This window comes from Coloeus monedula, assembly GCF_965178545.1.
Source record: "Coloeus monedula genome assembly, chromosome: 35".
Classification (NCBI taxonomy): domain Eukaryota; kingdom Metazoa; phylum Chordata; class Aves; order Passeriformes; family Corvidae; genus Coloeus; species Coloeus monedula.
The window spans coordinates 2,940,378-2,956,851 of NC_138815.1; the positions used below are offsets into that span (position 1 = coordinate 2,940,378).

At 58.4% G+C, this 16,474-nt stretch overlaps 1 protein-coding gene across 1 annotated transcript in view; it reads right to left on the reverse strand.

The window, feature by feature from the left end:
* The window catches only part of MEGF8 (multiple EGF like domains 8), a gene marked incomplete at both ends in the record, with an annotated part of 109,719 nt that overhangs the window by 10,054 nt on the left and 83,191 nt on the right, over positions 1-16,474 (reverse strand). The window contains 6 exons of the mRNA XM_082299902.1: positions 638-830; positions 3,805-3,967; positions 5,964-6,122; positions 6,156-6,258; positions 11,438-11,652; positions 16,140-16,350. Coding sequence (XP_082156028.1) covers positions 638-830; positions 3,805-3,967; positions 5,964-6,122; positions 6,156-6,258; positions 11,438-11,652; positions 16,140-16,350 — 1,044 coding nt within the window. The remainder of the gene's footprint in view (positions 1-637; positions 831-3,804; positions 3,968-5,963; positions 6,123-6,155; positions 6,259-11,437; positions 11,653-16,139; positions 16,351-16,474) is intronic.

Below are 16,474 nucleotides of genomic sequence, written 5' to 3' on the forward strand. Positions count from 1 at the left end.
CCCCCATAGCCCACCTGAGCTCACCTGAGCCCCCATAGCCCACCTGAGCCCCCCATAGCCCCCCGGCCCCCATAGCCCACCTGAGCCCCCCATAGCCCCCCAGACCCCACCTGGTGGCCAGCTGAGCCCCCATAGCCCACCTGAGCTCACCTGAGCCCCCCGGCCCGCAGCTGGTGGCCACCTGAGCCCCCATAGCCCCCCATAGCCCCCCATAGCCCCCGGCCCGCAGCTGGTGGCCACCTGAGCCCCCATAGCCCACCTGAGCCCCCATAGCCCCCTGGCCCCCAGCTGGTGGCCAGCTGAGCCCCCATAGCCCACCTGAGCCCCCCACACCCCAGCTGGTGGCCAGGTGAGCCCCCCATAGCCCCCCATACCCCAGCTGGTGGCCAGCTGAGCCCCCATAGCCCACCTGAGCTCACCTGCGCCCCCCATAGCCCACCTGAGCCCCCCAGAGCCCACCTGGTGGCCAGGTGAGCCCCCATAACCCACCTGAGCTCACCTGAGCCCCCTTAGCCCACCTGAGCCCCCATAGCCCACCTGAGCCCCCCATAGCCCACCTGAGCCCCCCTTAGCCCCCCATAGCCCCTGGCCCGCAGCTGGTGGCCACCTGAGCCCCCCGGGGCGCGGCCGTGCTCACCTGGGTGTTGTTCATGCACCTGAGGCAGGTGTCCCTGGCGGCGGGCCCGGCGCAGTCGCTGTGGCCGTTGCAGGCGCAGGGCACGGAGCAGTCGGCGCCCACGAAGCCGAAGTGGCAGCGGCACCTGTCGGGCTCCAGGCAGGTGCCGTTGGCACAGCCCTGGCGGCACACGGGGCGGCACTCACCTGTGCGGCTGAGAAACGGCACGCCCGCGTTACCTGGGGGGGCACGGGGGCACCTGGGCACACCTGGGCACAGCTGAGATCTCTACCCTTCATCTAGAGCGCACCTGTCCTACCTGGGACACACCTGGGCACACCTGGGGGCACCTGGGCACACCTGAGTTAGCTCAGACACACCTGGGCACACCTGGGCACATCTGGGGCACACCTGAGTTGGCTCAGGCACACCTGGGCACATCTGGACACACCTGGGCACATCTGGGCACACCTGGGCACACCTGGGGCACAGCTGAGATCTCTACCCTTCATCTAGAGCGCACCTGTCCTACCTGGGACACACCTGGGCACACTTGGGGCACACCTGAGTTAGCTCAGACACACCTGGGCACACCTGGGCACATCTGGGGCACACCTGAGTTAGCTCAGACACACCTGGGCACACCTGGGGGCACCTGGGGGCACCTGGGGGCACAGCTGGGCACAGCTGAGATCTCTACCCTTCATCTAGAGCGCACCTGTCCTACCTGGGCACACCTGGGCACACCTGGGCACACCTGGGGCACACCTGAGTTAGCTCAGACACACCTGGGCACACCTGGGGGCACCTGGGGGCACCTGGGCACAGCTGGGGCACACCTGAGTTAGCTCAGATACACCTGGGCACATCTGGGCACACCTGGGGCACAGCTGAGATCTCTACCCTTCATCTAGAGCGCACCTGTCCTACCTGGGACACACCTGGGCACACCTGGGGCACACCTGAGTTAGCTCAGACACACCTGGGGGCACCTGGGCACACCTGGGACACACCTGAGTTACCTCAGACACACCTGGACACATCTGGGCACACCTGAGTTAGCTCAGACACACCTGGGCACATCTGGACACACCTGGGCACATCTGGGCACACCTGGGCACAGCTGAGATCTCTACCCTTCATCTAGAGCGCACCTGTCCTACCTGGGACACACCTGGGCACACTTGGGGCACACCTGAGTTAGCTCAGACACACCTGGGCACACCTGGGCACATCTGGGGCACACCTGAGTTAGCTCAGACACACCTGGGCACACCTGGGGGCACCTGGGGGCACCTGGGGGCACAGCTGGGCACAGCTGAGATCTCTACCCTTCATCTAGAGCGCACCTGTCCTACCTGGGCACACCTGGGCACACCTGGGCACACCTGAGTTAGCTCAGACACACCTGGGCACACCTGGGGGCACCTGGGCACAGCTGGGGCACACCTGAGTTAGCTCAGATACACCTGGGCACACCTGGGGGCACCTGGGCACACCTGAGTTAGCTCAGACACACCTGGGCACATCTGGGCACACCTGGGGCACAGCTGAGATCTCTACCCTTCATCTAGAGCGCACCTGTCCTACCTGGGACACACCTGGGCACACTTGGGGCACACCTGAGTTAGCTCAGACACACCTGGGGGCACCTGGGCACACCTGGGACACACTGGGGCACACCTGAGTTACCTCAGACACACCTGGGCACACCTGAGTTAGCTCAGGCACACCTGGGCACACCTGGGGCACACCTGGGCACACCTGGGGCACAGCTGAGATCTCTACCCTTCATCTAGAGCGCACCTGTCCTACCTGGGACACACCTGGGCACACCTGGGGCACACCTGAGTTAGCTCAGACACACCTGGGCACACCTGGGGCACACCTGGGCACAGCTGAGTTAGCTCAGACACACCTGGGGGCACCTGGGGCACACCTGGGGCACACCTGAGTTAGCTCAGACACACCTGGGCACACCTGGGGGCACCTGGGTGCACCTGGGCACACCTGGGGCACAGCTGAGATCTCTACCCTTCATCTAGAGCGCACCTGTCCTACCTGGGACACACCTGGGCACACTTGGGGCACACCTGAGTTAGCTCAGACACACCTGGGCACACCTGGGCACATCTGGGGCACACCTGAGTTAGCTCAGACACACCTGGGCACACCTGGGGGCACCTGGGGGCACCTGGGGGCACAGCTGGGCACAGCTGAGATCTCTACCCTTCATCTAGAGCGCACCTGTCCTACCTGGGACACACCTGGGGGCACCTGGGCACACCTGAGTTAGCTCAGACACACCTGGGCACACCTGGGGGCACCTGGGCACAGCTGAGTTAGCTCAGACACACCTGGGGGCACCTGGGACACACTGGGGCACACCTGAGTTACCTCAGACACACCTGGGCACACCTGAGTTAGCTCAGGCACACCTGGGCACACCTGGGCACAGCTGAGATCTCTACCCTTCATCTAGAGCGCACCTGTCCTACGTGGGACACACCTGGGCACACCTGGGCACACCTGGGACACACTGGGGCACACCTGAGTTACCTCAGACACACCTGGGCACACCTTGGATGTGTCCCACCCCCCCAGGTGTGCCCCTCCCCCCCAGGTGCGTCCCTCACCTGTCCCAGTCCCCCCCAGGTGCGCCCCTCCCCCCCCCAGGTGTGCCCCTCACCCCCCCCCCAGGTGCGCCCCTCCCCCCCCAGGTGTGCCCCTCACCCCCCCCAGGTGTGCCCACCCCCCCCAGGTGCGCCCCTCACCCCCCCCCAGGTGTGCCCCTCACCCCCCCCCCAGGTGTGCCCCTCCCCCCCCAGGTGTGCCCACCCCCCCCAGGTGTGCCCCTCACCCCCCCCCCAGGTGCGCCCCTCACCCCCCCCAGGTGCGCCCCTCCCCCCCCAGGTGTGCCCCTCCCCCCCCCAGGTGTGCCCCTCACCTGTCCCACCCCCCCAGGTGCGCCCCTCCCCCCCCAGGTGTGTCCCTCCCCCGCCAGGTGCGTCCCTCACCTGTCCCACCCCCCCAGGTGTGCCCCACCCCCCCCAGGTGTGCCCCTCCCCCCCCCAGGTGTGCCCCACCCCCCCCAGGTGTGCCCCTCACCCCCTCAGGTGCGCCCCTCCCCCCCCCAGGTGCGCACCTCCCCCCCCAGGTGTGCCCTCCCCCCCAGGTGCGCCCCTCACCTGTCGGCTGCGTAGCCGGGCCGGCAGGTGCAGGTGAAGCCCTCGGGCAGGTCCTGGCACACCTGGCTGGGGCCGCACGTGTGGTGCCCGTTCTCGCACTCGTCCTCGGGGGGGCAGCTCAGGAAGGCCCAGACCCCCCCGGCGCCGCAGGCCTGGGTCACACCTGGCGCAGGTAACCCGGAAGTGATCCCGGAATTCCCAAAATTCCCCCAATTCCCACCAAAAATTTTAAAAAATCCCAAAATAGTGAAAAAACGGGAAATTCCCCCAAAAAACGGCCCCGAAACCCCCCCAGGAAGGGCCAGACCCCCCCGGCGCCGCAGGCCTGGGTCACACCTGGCGCAGGTAACCCGGAAGTGATCCCGGAATTCCCGAAATTCCCCCAATTCCCACCAAAAATTTTAAAAAATCCCAAAATAGTGAAAAAACGGGAAATTCCCCCAAAAAACGGCCCCGAAACCCCCCCAGGAAGGGCCAGACCCCCCCGGCGCCGCAGGCCTGGGTCACACCTGGCGCAGGTAACCCGGAAATGATCCCGGAATTCCCGAAATTCCCCCAATTCCCACCAAAAATATAAAAAAAATCCCAAAATAGTGAAAAAAAACGGGAAATTCCCCCAAAAAACGGCCCCGAAACCCCCCCAGGAAGGGCCAGACCCCCCCGGCGCCGCAGGCCTGGGGCACACCTGGCGCAGGTAACCCGGAAGTGATCCCGGAATTCCCAAAATTCCCCCCAAACCCAGACCCCCGACCCAAATCCCCCCCAAACCTCCTTTAAATCCCCCTTTCATTGCCCCAAACCCCCCAAATTCCCCCCAAAATCCACTCCCCGCAACCCAAACCGAAGCCCCCCGACCCAAATCCCCCCCAAACCCCTTTAAACCCCCCCAAATCACCCCAAAACCCCCAAACCCACTCCCCCCGACCCCAAACCGAAGCCCCCAGACCCAAATCCCCCAAACCGAAGCCCCCCGACCCAACCCCCCCAAACCGAAGCCCCCCGACCCAAATCCCCCCAAACCGAAGCCCCCAGACCCAAATCCCCCCAAACCCCCCAAACCGAAGCCCCCCGACCCAAATCACCCCCAAACCGAAGCCCCCCGACCCAAATCCCCCCAAACCCCCCAAACCGAAGCCCCCCGACCCAACCCCCCCAAACCGAAGCCCCCCGACCCAAATCCCCCCAAACCGAAGCCCCCGACCCAAATCCCCCCAAACCCCCCAAACCGAAGCCCCCCGACCCAAATCACCCCCAAACCGAAGCCCCCAGACCCAAATCACCCCCAAACCGAAGCCCCCAGACCCAACCCCCCCCAAACCGAAGCCCTCCGACCCAAATCCCCCCAAACCGAAGCCCCCCGACCCAAATCACCCCCAAACCCCCCCAAACCGAAGCCCCCAGACCCAAATTCCCCCAAACCGAAGCCCCCCGACCCAAAATCACCCCCAAACCGAAGCCCCCCGACCCAACCCCTCCCAAACCGAAGCCCCCAGACCCAAATCCCCCCAAACCGAAGCCCCCCGACCCAAATCCCCCCAAACCGAAGCCCCCGACCCAAATCCCCCCAAACCCCCCAAACCGAAGCCCCCCGAACCAAATCACCCCCAAACCGAAGCCCCCAGACCCAACCCCCCCCAAACCGAAGCCCCCAGGCCCAACCCCCCCCAAACCGAAGCCCCCAGGCCCAAATCCCCCCAAACCGAAGCCCCCCGACCCAAATCCCCCCCAAAACCCCCCCAAACCGAAGCCCCCCGACCCAAATCACCCCCAAACCGAAGCCCCCAGACCCAAATCACCCCCAAACCCCCCCAAACTGAAGCCCCCAGACCCAGCCCCCCCCAAACCGAAGCCCCCAGACCCAAATCCCCCCAAACCGAAGCCCCCAGACCCAAATCCCCCAAACCGAAGCCCCCCGACCCAAATCACCCCCAAACCGAAGCCCCCAGACCCAAATCACCCCCAAACCCCCCCAAACCGAAGCCCCCCGACCCAAATCCCCCCAAACCGAAGCCCCCCGACCCAACCCCCCCCAAACCGAAGCCCCCCGACCCAAATCCCCCCCAAAACCCCCCCAAACCGAAGCCCCCAGACCCAACCCCCCCCAAACCAAAGCCCCCCTCCCCCCAAAGGACCCCGAGCCCCCCTCCCCAAATGCTCACCGTGCCGGGGTCCGCTGAGCCCCCCCTCGAGGCAGCGGCCGCCCCCGTTGTGCCCCCCCCGGGCGCACCAACCACAGCGGGGCCGCCGCAGGCACTGGGAGCACTGGGAGGCCCCCGCGCAGTCGGGGGGGGGGCAGCGCTCCGAGACCCCTCCCCCACCTGCGGGGGAGACCCCCGGGACCCCTCCCCCACCTGCGGGGGGGATGCCGGAGGCGCCGACCCCTCCCCCACCGCGGAGGAGGCGGCCGCAGCCCCCGGCCAGGCAGCGCAGGGGGGCGAAGCTGGGGCTGAGGCACTGCGGGGCGAGGGGGGAAAGAAGGGGTTAAAGATGCCGAAAATCTCCTGGAATTGCCCCAAACGCCAGCCCGAAAATCCCGCACTTGTGAGAGCTACAGAGAGCCCCAAAAACGCCGGAAAAAGCACCAAAAACCAGCCCCGAACCAGCCCGGAAACACCTGGAGAGGCACAAAATCCCCCAAAACCTCCCCAAAAAAACCCCAAAAAAGCCCCGAAGAGCCCCAAAAACACCCCCAAAAGAACCCAAAAAAAACAGAATCACAAGAACTACAGAGACCCCAAAAAACCCAAAAAGGACCCCAAAATGCCCCAAAATCCCCCCAAAAAAACCCCCAAAACTCCCAGAATCATAGAAACTACAGAGACACCCCAAAATGTCCCAAATAAACCCCAAAACACCCCAAAAAAAACCCCCAAAAAATCCCACAAAACTCCCAGAATCATAAAAACTACAGAGACCCCAAAATGTCCCAAACCAACCCCAAACCAGCGCCAACACAGCCCCGAAACAGCCCCAAAACACCTGGAGAGATGCGAAATCCCAAAAAAAACCCCAAAAAAGCCCCAAAAGAGCCCCAAAAAAGCCCCAAAGAGCCCCAAAAAGGTGCCGGGAGGAGGCGGCCGCAGCCCCCGGCCAGGCAGCGCAGGGGGGCGAAGCTGGGGCTGAGGCACTGCGGGGCGAGGGGGGAAAGAAGGGGTTAAAGATGCCGAAAATCTCCTGGAATTGCCCCAAACGCCAGCCCGAAAATCCCGCACTTGTGAGAGCTACAGAGAGCCCCAAAACGCCGGAAAAAGCACCAAAAACCAGCCCCGAACCAGCCCGGAAACACCTGGAGAGGCACAAAATCCCCCAAAACCCCCCCAAAAAAACCCCAAAAAAGCCCCGAAGAGCCCCAAAAATAAGCCCAAAAGAGCCCCCAAAAACCCAGAATCACAAGAACTACAGAGACCCCCAAAAAACCCAAAAAGGACCCCAAAATGCCCCAAAATCCCCCCCAAAAAACCCCCAAAACTCCCAGAATCATAGAAACTACAGAGACCCCAAAATGTCCCAAATAAACCCCAAAACACCCCAAAAAAACCCCCAAAACCCCCCAGAATCATAAAAACTACAGAGACCCCAAAATGTCCCAAACCAACCCCAAACCAGCGCCAACACAGCCCCGAAACAGCCCAAAAACACCTGGAGAGATGCGAAATCCCAAAAAAACCCCAAAAAGCCCCAAAAGAGCCCCAAAAAAGCCCCAAAGAGCCCCAAAAAGGCGCCGGGAGGAGGCGGCCGCAGCCCCCGGCCAGGCAGCGCAGGGGGGCGAAGCTGGGGCTGAGGCACTGCGGGGCGAGGGGGGAAAGAAGGGGTTAAAGATGCCGAAAATCTCCTGGAATTGCCCCAAACGCCAGCCCGAAAATCCCGCACTTGTGAGAGCTACAGAGAGCCCCAAAAACGCCGGGAAAAGCACCAAAAACCAGCCCCGAAACAGCCCGGAAACACCTGGAGAGGCACAAAATCCCCCAAAACCCCCCCAAAAAAACCCCAAAAAAGCCCCGAAGAGCCCCAAAAACACCCCCAAAAGAACCCAAAAAACCCAGAATCACAAGAACTACAGAGACCCCAAAAAAACCCAAAAAGGACCCCAAAACACCCCAAAAACCCCCCGAAAAATCCCCAAAACTCCCAGAATCATAGAAACTACAAAGACCCCAAAATGTCCCAAATAAACCCCAAAACACCTCAAAAAAACCCCCAAAACCCCCCAGAATCATAAAAACTACAGAGACCCCCCAAAATGTCCCAAATAAACCCCAAAACACCCCAAAAAAACCCCCAAAAAATCCCACAAAACTCCCAGAATCATAAAAACTACAGAGACCCCAAAATGTCCCAAATAAACCCCAAAACACCCCAAAAAACCCCCCCAAAAATCCCCCAAAACTCCCAGAATCATAAAAACTACAGAGACCCCAAAATGTCCCAAACCAACCCCAAACCAGCGCCAACACAGCCCCGAAACAGCCCAAAAACACCTGGAGAGATGCGAAATCCCAAAAAAACCCCAAAAAAGCCCCAAAAGAGCCCCAAAAAAGCCCCAAAGAGCCCCAAAAAGGCGCCGGGAGGAGGCGGCCGCAGCCCCCGGCCAGGCAGCGCAGGGGGGCGAAGCTGGGGCTGAGGCACTGCGGGGCGAGGGGGGAAAGAAGGGGTTAAAGATGCCGAAAATCTCCTGGAATTGCCCCAAACGCCAGCCCGAAAATCCCGCACTTGTGAGAGCTACAGAGAGCCCCAAAAACGCCGGGAAAAGCACCAAAAACCAGCCCCGAACCAGCCCGGAAACACCTGGAGAGGCACAAAATCCCCCAAAACCCCCCCCAAAAACCCCAAAAAAGCCCCGAAGAGCCCCAAAAATACCCCCAAAAGAACCCAAAAAACCCAGAATCACAAGAACTACAGAGACCCCAAAAAACCCAAAAAGGACCCCAAAATGCCCCAAAATCCCCCCAAAAAAACCCCCAAAACTCCCAGAATCATAGAAACTACAGAGACCCCAAAATGTCCCAAACAAACCCCAAAACACCCCAAAAAAACCCCCAAAACCCCCCAGAATCATAAAAACTACAGAGACCCCCCAAAAACCCTGGAAAGGCCCCAAAACACCCCCCAAAAAACCCAAAAAACCCCGAAAAGACCCCCAAAACACCCCAAACCCCCCCCAAAACCCCCCAAATCATAAAAACTACAGAGACCCCAAAAAACCCCAGAAAGGCCCCAAAACACCCCCAAAAAAACCCCCCCAAAAAACCCCCAAAACACCAGAATCATAAAAACTACAGAGACCCCAAAAAACCCAGAAAGGCCCCCAAAACACCCCAAAAAAACCCCCCAAAACCCTCCAAAAAACCCAGAATCATAAAAACTACAAAGACCCCAAAAAAACCCCAAAAAGGACCCCAAAGCACCCCAAAAAAAACCCCCAAAAGAACCCAAAAAACCCCAGAATCACAAAAACTACAAACACCCCAAAAAACCCCAAAAACCCCCAGAATCATAAAAACTAGAGACCCCAAAAAAACCCAAAAAAGGCCCCAAAACACCCCCAAAAAATCCCCCCAAAATCCCCCAAATTCCCCCAAAATCCAGAACTTCCTGAACAAACTCAAAGCCCTAAAACAACCCCAAAATCGCCCAAAAAACCCTTAAAAAATCCAAAAATATTTGGAAAAAAATCGAAAAAAATCCCCAAAAATCCCCAAAGAATTCCCGAAAAATCCCCCAAAAAATCCCAAAAAATTCCCCAAAAAAATCCCAAAAAACCCCCCCAAAAATTCCCAAAAAAACCCCAAAACCCCCAAAAAACCGCCAAAATATCCCCCAAAAATTCCCAAAAAATCCCAAAAACCCCCAAAAAATCTGAAAGAACTCCCAAAAATCCCCAAAAAAATCCCCAAAACTCCCCAAAAACATCCCAAAAAATTTCCAAAAAAATCCCAAAAAATTCCCAAACCCCCCCCCAAATATCTGAAAAAAAAACCCCCAAAAAACCCAAAAAATCCCCAAAACCTTCCCAAAAAATCCCCAAAAAGTCCCCAAAAAATCCCCCAAAAATTCCCAAAAAATCCCCAAAAACATCCCGAAAAATCTCCAAAAAAATCCCAAAAAACCCCCAAAAAATTCCAAACCCCCCCCCAATATCTAAAAAAAAAGCCCCCAAAGCCCCCAAAAATCAAAAAAATCCCCAAAACCATCCCCAAAAATCCCCAAAAAGTCCCCAAAAAATCCCTAAAAAATCCCAAAAAAATTCCCAAGACCCCCCAAAAAATCCCAAAAAATCTCCAAAAATTCCCAAAAAAACCCCAAAAAATTCCCAAAAAACCACCCAAAAATTCCCAAAATCCCCCAAAAAATCCCAAAAACCCCCCAAAACCCCCAAAAATTCCCCAAAAAATCCCAAAAAACCCCAAAAAATTCCCCAAAATATCCCAAAATATCCCCAAAAAGTCCCCAAAAAATCCCCCAAAAATTCCCAAAAAATCCCAAAAAATCCCCAAAAAGTCCCCCAAAAATTCCCAAAAAATCCCCAAAAAATCCTAAAAAATCCCCAAAAACTCCCAAAAATTCCAAAAAAAACCCCCAAAAAATCTCCAAAAAAATCCCAAAAAACCCCCCAAAAATTCCCAAAAAACCCCGCCAAAATCCCCCAAAAAATCCCAAAAACCCCCCAAAAACCCCCCAAAAAACCCCCCAAAAATCCCCAAAAAAATCCCAAAAAACCCCCAAAAACTCCCAAAAAATCCCCAAAAATTCCCCAAAAAATCCCAAAAAATTCCCCAAAATATCCCAAAAAATCCCCAAAAATTCCCCAAAAAATCCCCAAAAAGTCCCCAAAAAATTCCCAAAAATTCCAAAAAATCCCAAAAAATCCCCAAAAAATCCTAAAAAATCCCCAAAAAACCCCAAAAATTCCAAAAAAAGCCCCAAAAAAATCTCCAAAAAAATCCCAAAAAACCCCCAAAAAATTCCCAAAAAACCCCCAAAAAATCCCCAAAAAAATCCCAAAAACCCCCCAAAAACTCCCAAAAAATCCCCAAAAATCCCCAAAAAACCCCAAAAAACCCCAAAAAATTCCCCAAAATATCCCAAAAAATCCCCAAAAAGTCCCCAAAAAAATCCCCCAAAATTCCCCAAAAAATCCCCAAAAAATCCCAAAAAAATCCCCAAAAAGTCCCCAAAAAATCCCCCAAAAAATCCCAAAAATCCCCAAAAAATTCCCCAAAAAATCCCCAAAAAGTCCCCCAAAAAATCCCAAAAAATCCCCAAAAAATCCCTAAAAAATCCTAAAAAATCCCCAAAAAACCCCAAAAAATTAAAAAAAAAAACCCCAAAAAATCTCCAAAAAAATCCCAAAAAAACCCCCAAAAATCCCAAAAAATCCCCAAAAAATCCCAAAAAATCCTAAAAAATCCCCAAAAAAACCCAAAAAATTCCAAAAAAAAACCCCAAAAAATTCCCAAAAAACCCCGCCAAAATCCCAAAAAAAATCCCAAAAACCCCCCAAAAACCCCCCAAAAAATCCCCAAAAATCCCCAAAAAATCCCAAAAAATCCCAAAAAACCCCCCAAAAAAATCCCCCAAAATTCCCCAAAAAATCCCCAAAAATCCCCAAACGCCCCCAAAGCCCCCCACGGACCTCGCCGAGCGCCAGGCTCCAGAGGCAGTGCTGCCAGCCGCCGTCGGCGCCCGGCGATGCCAGGCAGGCGGCGCAGGTGCGGTGCAGGTGGCACGGCGCGGGGCACGGCAGCGGCGGCGCCGACTCCACGGGCATGGGCGACACGTTGAGCAGGGAGTGGCTGAAGCACGTCCAGTCGTAGGTGGGCTGCACGCTCAGGATGCGCCGCGTCTCACCTGGGCACACGGGAGGGCACGGGGGAGGGCACAGGTGAGGGCACAGGTGAGCTCGGACAGGTAATGGGTACAAGGAACCTCCCCAGTTTGGCCTCACTGGGTTTTACTGGTTCTTACTGGGCCCTAAAGCAGCCCCAGGCCGGTGGCTGAAGGCTCAGGGTGGGTCTGGTCTCACCTGGGCACAGGTGAGGGCACAGGTGAGGGCACAGGTGAGCGGGCACAGGTGAGCTCGGACACCTAACAGCTGTGGGGAACCCCCCCAGTTTGGCCTCACTGGGTTTTACTGGTTCTTACTGGGCCCAGACTCACGCTCAGGATGGGTGTGGTCTCACCTGGGCACAGGTGAGCGGGCACAGGTGAGCTCGGACAGGTAATGGGTACAAGGAACCCCCCCAGTTTGGCCTCACTGGGTTTTACTGGTTCTTACTGGGCCCTAAAGCAGCCCCAGGCCGGTGGCTGAAGGCTCAGGGTGGGTCTGGTCTCACCTGGGCACAGGGGAGGGGGCACAGGTGAGCCTGGGCACAGGTGAGCGGGCACAGGTGAGCTCGGACAGGTAATGGGTACAAGGAACTCCCCCAGTTTGGCCTCACTGGGTTTTACTGGTTCTTACTGGGCCCAGACTCACGCTCAGGATGGGTGTGGTCTCACCTGGGCACAGGTGAGGGCACAGGTGAGGGCACAGGGGAGCGGGCACAGGTGAGCTCGGACAGGTAATGGGTACAAGAAACCTCCCCAGTTTGGCCTCACTGGGTTTTACTGGTTCTTACTGGGCCCAGACTCACGCTCAGGGTGCCTCTGGTCTCACCTGGGCACAGGTGAGGGCACAGGTGAGGGCACAGGTGAGGGCACAGGTGAGCGGGCACAGGTGAGCTCAGACAGGTAATGGGTACAAGGAACCCCCCCAGTCTGGCCTCACTGGGTTTTACTGGTTCTTACTGGTCCCAGTTCATGCCAGACTCACGCTCAGGATGGGTGTGGTCTCACCTGGGCACAGGTGAGGGGGCACAGGTGAGGGCACAGGTGAGGGGGCACAGGTGAGGGCACAGGTGAGCTCGGACACCTAACAGCTGTGGGGAACCCCCCCAGTTTGGCCTCACTGGGTTTTACTGGTCCTTACTGGGCCCAGTTCATGCCAGACTCACACTCAGGCTGCGCCGCGTCTCACCTGGGCACAGGTGATGGCACAGGTGAGCTCGGACAGGTAATGGGTACAAGGAACCTCCCCAGTTTGGCCTCACTGGGTTTTACTGGTTCTTACTGGGCCCAGACTCACGCTCAGGGTGGCTCTGGTCTCACCTGGGCTCAGGTGAGGGGGCTCAGGTGAGGGCACAGGTGAGGGCACAGGTGATGGCACAGGTGAGCTCGGACAGGTAATGGGTACAAGGAACCTCCCCAGTTTGGCCTCACTGGGTTTTACTGGTCCTTACTGGGCCCAGTTCATGCCAGACTCACACTCAGGCTGCGCCACGTCTCACCTGGGCACAGGTGAGGGCACAGGTGAGTGGGCACAGGTGAGCTCGGACACCTAACAGCTGTGGGGAACCCCCCCAGTTTGGCCTCACTGGGTTTTACTGGTCCTTACTGGGCCCAGTTCATGCCAGACTCACACTCAGGCTGCGCCACGTCTCACCTGGGCACAGGTGAGGGCACAGGTGAGCGGGCACAGGTGAGCTCGGACACCTAACAGCTGTGGGGAACCCCCCCAGTTTGGCCTCACTGGGTTTTACTGGTTCTTACTGGGCCCAGACTCACGCTCAGGGTGGCTCTGGTCTCACCTGGGCTCAGGTGAGTTCCCACAGGTGACAGGAACCCCCCCAAAATCCCCCCCAAATCTTCTCAGATCCCTCCTGAAGACCCCAAACCTTCCCCAAATCCCCCCAAATCCTCCCCGAAACCAAACCTAAACCCCTCCAAATCCCCCCAAACTGCCCCAAATCCCCCCAAAATCCCACCTGAACTGCCCCAAACTTTCCAAATTCCCCCAACCCCCCCCAAAACCCCACCCAAACCCCCCCAAATCCACCCAAATCCCACCTAAACTGCCTCAAGTCCCCCCAAACCCCCCAAATCCCCCCCAAAGCCCTCTAAACCCCCCCAAATCCTCCCCAAATCTCCCCCAAATGCCCCCAAATCTCCCCCAAACGCTGCCTAAATTGCCCCAAATCCCTCCCAAACCCCTCCAAATCACCCCCAACTCCCCTAAAACCCCCAAAAAGCCCCAAATCCTTTCTAATCCCCCCAAAATCCCCCCAAACTGCCCCAAATCCCCCCTAAACTGCCCCAAATCCCCCCAAACTTCCCCAAACTGCCCCAAATCCCCCTCAAACTGCCCCAAACTGCCCCAAATCCCCCCCAAACTGCCCCAAATCCCCCCCAAACTGCCCCAAATCCCCCCAAACTGCCCCAAATCCCCCCCAAACTGCCCCAAATCCCCCCTAAACTCCCTGAAACCCCCGAAAAGCCCCAAATCCTTTCTAATCCCCCCTCAAATCCTCCCTAAACTCCCCCAAACTCCCCCCAAATCCTCCCAAATCTCTCCTAATCCCCCCCAATCTCCCCAAACCCCCTCCCACCTCCCCCAGACCCCCTCAAATCCCCCCAAATCCCCCCAAACTGCCCCAAATCCCCCCTAAACTGCACCAAATCCCCCTAAATCCCCCCCAAATCCCCCCCAAATCCCCCTCCCCACTGACCGGTCCTTTTGAACTGCCGGGTCCACACGCAGCGCCCGGCGGCCGCGCACCGGGGACCACCCCAAACTGCCCCAAATCCCCCCTAAACTGCCCCAAATCCCCCCCAAACTCCCCCAAATCCCCCCCAAACTGCCCCAAATCCCCCTAAACTGCCCCAAATCCCCCCAAATCCCCCCAAACTGCCCCAAATCCCCCCCAAATCCCCCCCAGCAGCCCCCTCCCCACTGACCCGTCCTCTTGAACTGCCGGGTCCACACGCAGCGCCCGGCGGCCGCGCACCGGGGACCACCCCAAAGCCCCCAAACTGCCCCAAACTGCCCCAAACCCCCCCTAAACTGCCCCAAATCCCCCTCAAACTGCTCCAAATCCCCCTAAACTGCCCCAAATCCCCCCTAAACTGCCCCAAATTCCCCCCAACCCCCCCCAAAACTCCCTCAAATCCCCCCCAAACTGCCCCAAATCCCCCCGAAACTGCCCCAAATCCCCCCTAAACTCCCTGAAACCCCCGAAAAGCCCCAAATCCTTTCTAATCCCCCCTCAAATCCTCCCTAAACTCCCCCAAACTCCCCCCAAATCCTCCCAAATCTCTCCTAATCCCCCCCAATCTCCCCAAACCCCCTCCCACCTCCCCCAGACCCCCTCAAATCCCCCTCAAATCCCCCTAAACTGCCCCAAATCCACCCTAAACTCCCCCAAATCCCCCCCAAACTGCCCCAAATCCCCCTCAAACTCCCCCAAATCCCCCCCAAACTCCCCCAAATCCCCCCCAAATCCCCCCCAGGAGCCCCCTCCCCACTGACCGGTCCTTTTGAACTGCCGGCTCCACACGCAGCGCCCGGCGGCCGCGCACCGGGGACCACCCCAAACTGCCCCAAACTGCCCCAAACTGCTCCAAATCCCCCTAAACTGCCCCAAATCCCCCCAAACTGCCCCAAATCCCCCCCAAACTCCCCCAAATCCCCCTAAACTGCCCCAAATCCCCCCAAACTGCCCCAAATCCCCCCTAAACTGCCCCAAATCCCCCCCAACTTCCCCAAATCCCCCCAAACTGCTCCAAATCCCCCCTAAACTGCCCCAAATTCCCCCCAACCCCCCCCCAAACTCCCTCAAATCCCCCCCAAACTGCCCCAAATCCCCCCAAACGGCCCCAAATCCCCCTCAAACTGCCCCAAATCCCCCCTAAACTGCCCCAAATTCCCCCCAACCCCCCCCGAAACTCCCTCAAATCCCCCCCAAACTGCCCCAAATCCCCCCCAAACTGCTCCAAATCCCCCTAAACTGCCCCAAATCCCCCCCAACCCCCCCTCAAACTGCCCCAAATCCCCCCCAAACTGCCCCAAATCCCCCCCAAATCCCCCCAAATCCCCCCCAAACTGCCCCAAATCCCCCCCAAACTGCCCCAAATCCCCCCAAATCCCCCCCAAATCCCCCTCCCCACTGACCAGTCCTCTTGAACTGCCGGGTCCACATGCAGCGCCCGGCGGCCGCGCACCGGGGACCACCCCAAAGCCCCCAAACTGCCCCAAATCCCCCCTAAACTGCCCCAAATCCCCCTAAACTGCCCCAAATCCCCCCCAAATCCCCCCCAAATCCCCCCCAAATCCCCCTCCCCACTGACCGGTCCTTTTGAACTGCCGGGTCCACATGCAGCGCCCGGCGGCCGCGCACCGGGGACCACCCCAAACTGCCCCAAACTGCCCCAAATCCCCCCCAAACTGCCCCAAACTGCCCCAAATCCCCCCAAATCCCTCCCAAAGTGCCCCAAATCCCCCCCAAATCCCCCTCCCCACTGACCGGTCCTTTTGAACTGCCGGGTCCACATGCAGCGCCCGGCGGCCGCGCACCGGGGGCAGTCGGGGGCCCCGCACGAGGCCTCGGAGCAGTTCTGGGGGGCGAAGATCTCGCGCTGGTTGATGCGGCAATCGTTCTCACGGCGGCAGCTGCCCCCCGCCCCGATGCACGCGCCCTCGGGGCAGTTGGTGCACCACTTGCAGGGTGGGGGGCCCTGGGGGGCACAAAATCCGGATTTTAGGGGGGTTTGGGGAAAAAAATTGGGATTTCAGGGGGGTTTGGGGAGGTTTCGGCACAAAAAACGGGGATTTCAGGCGATTTTGGGGAGGTTTTGGGGG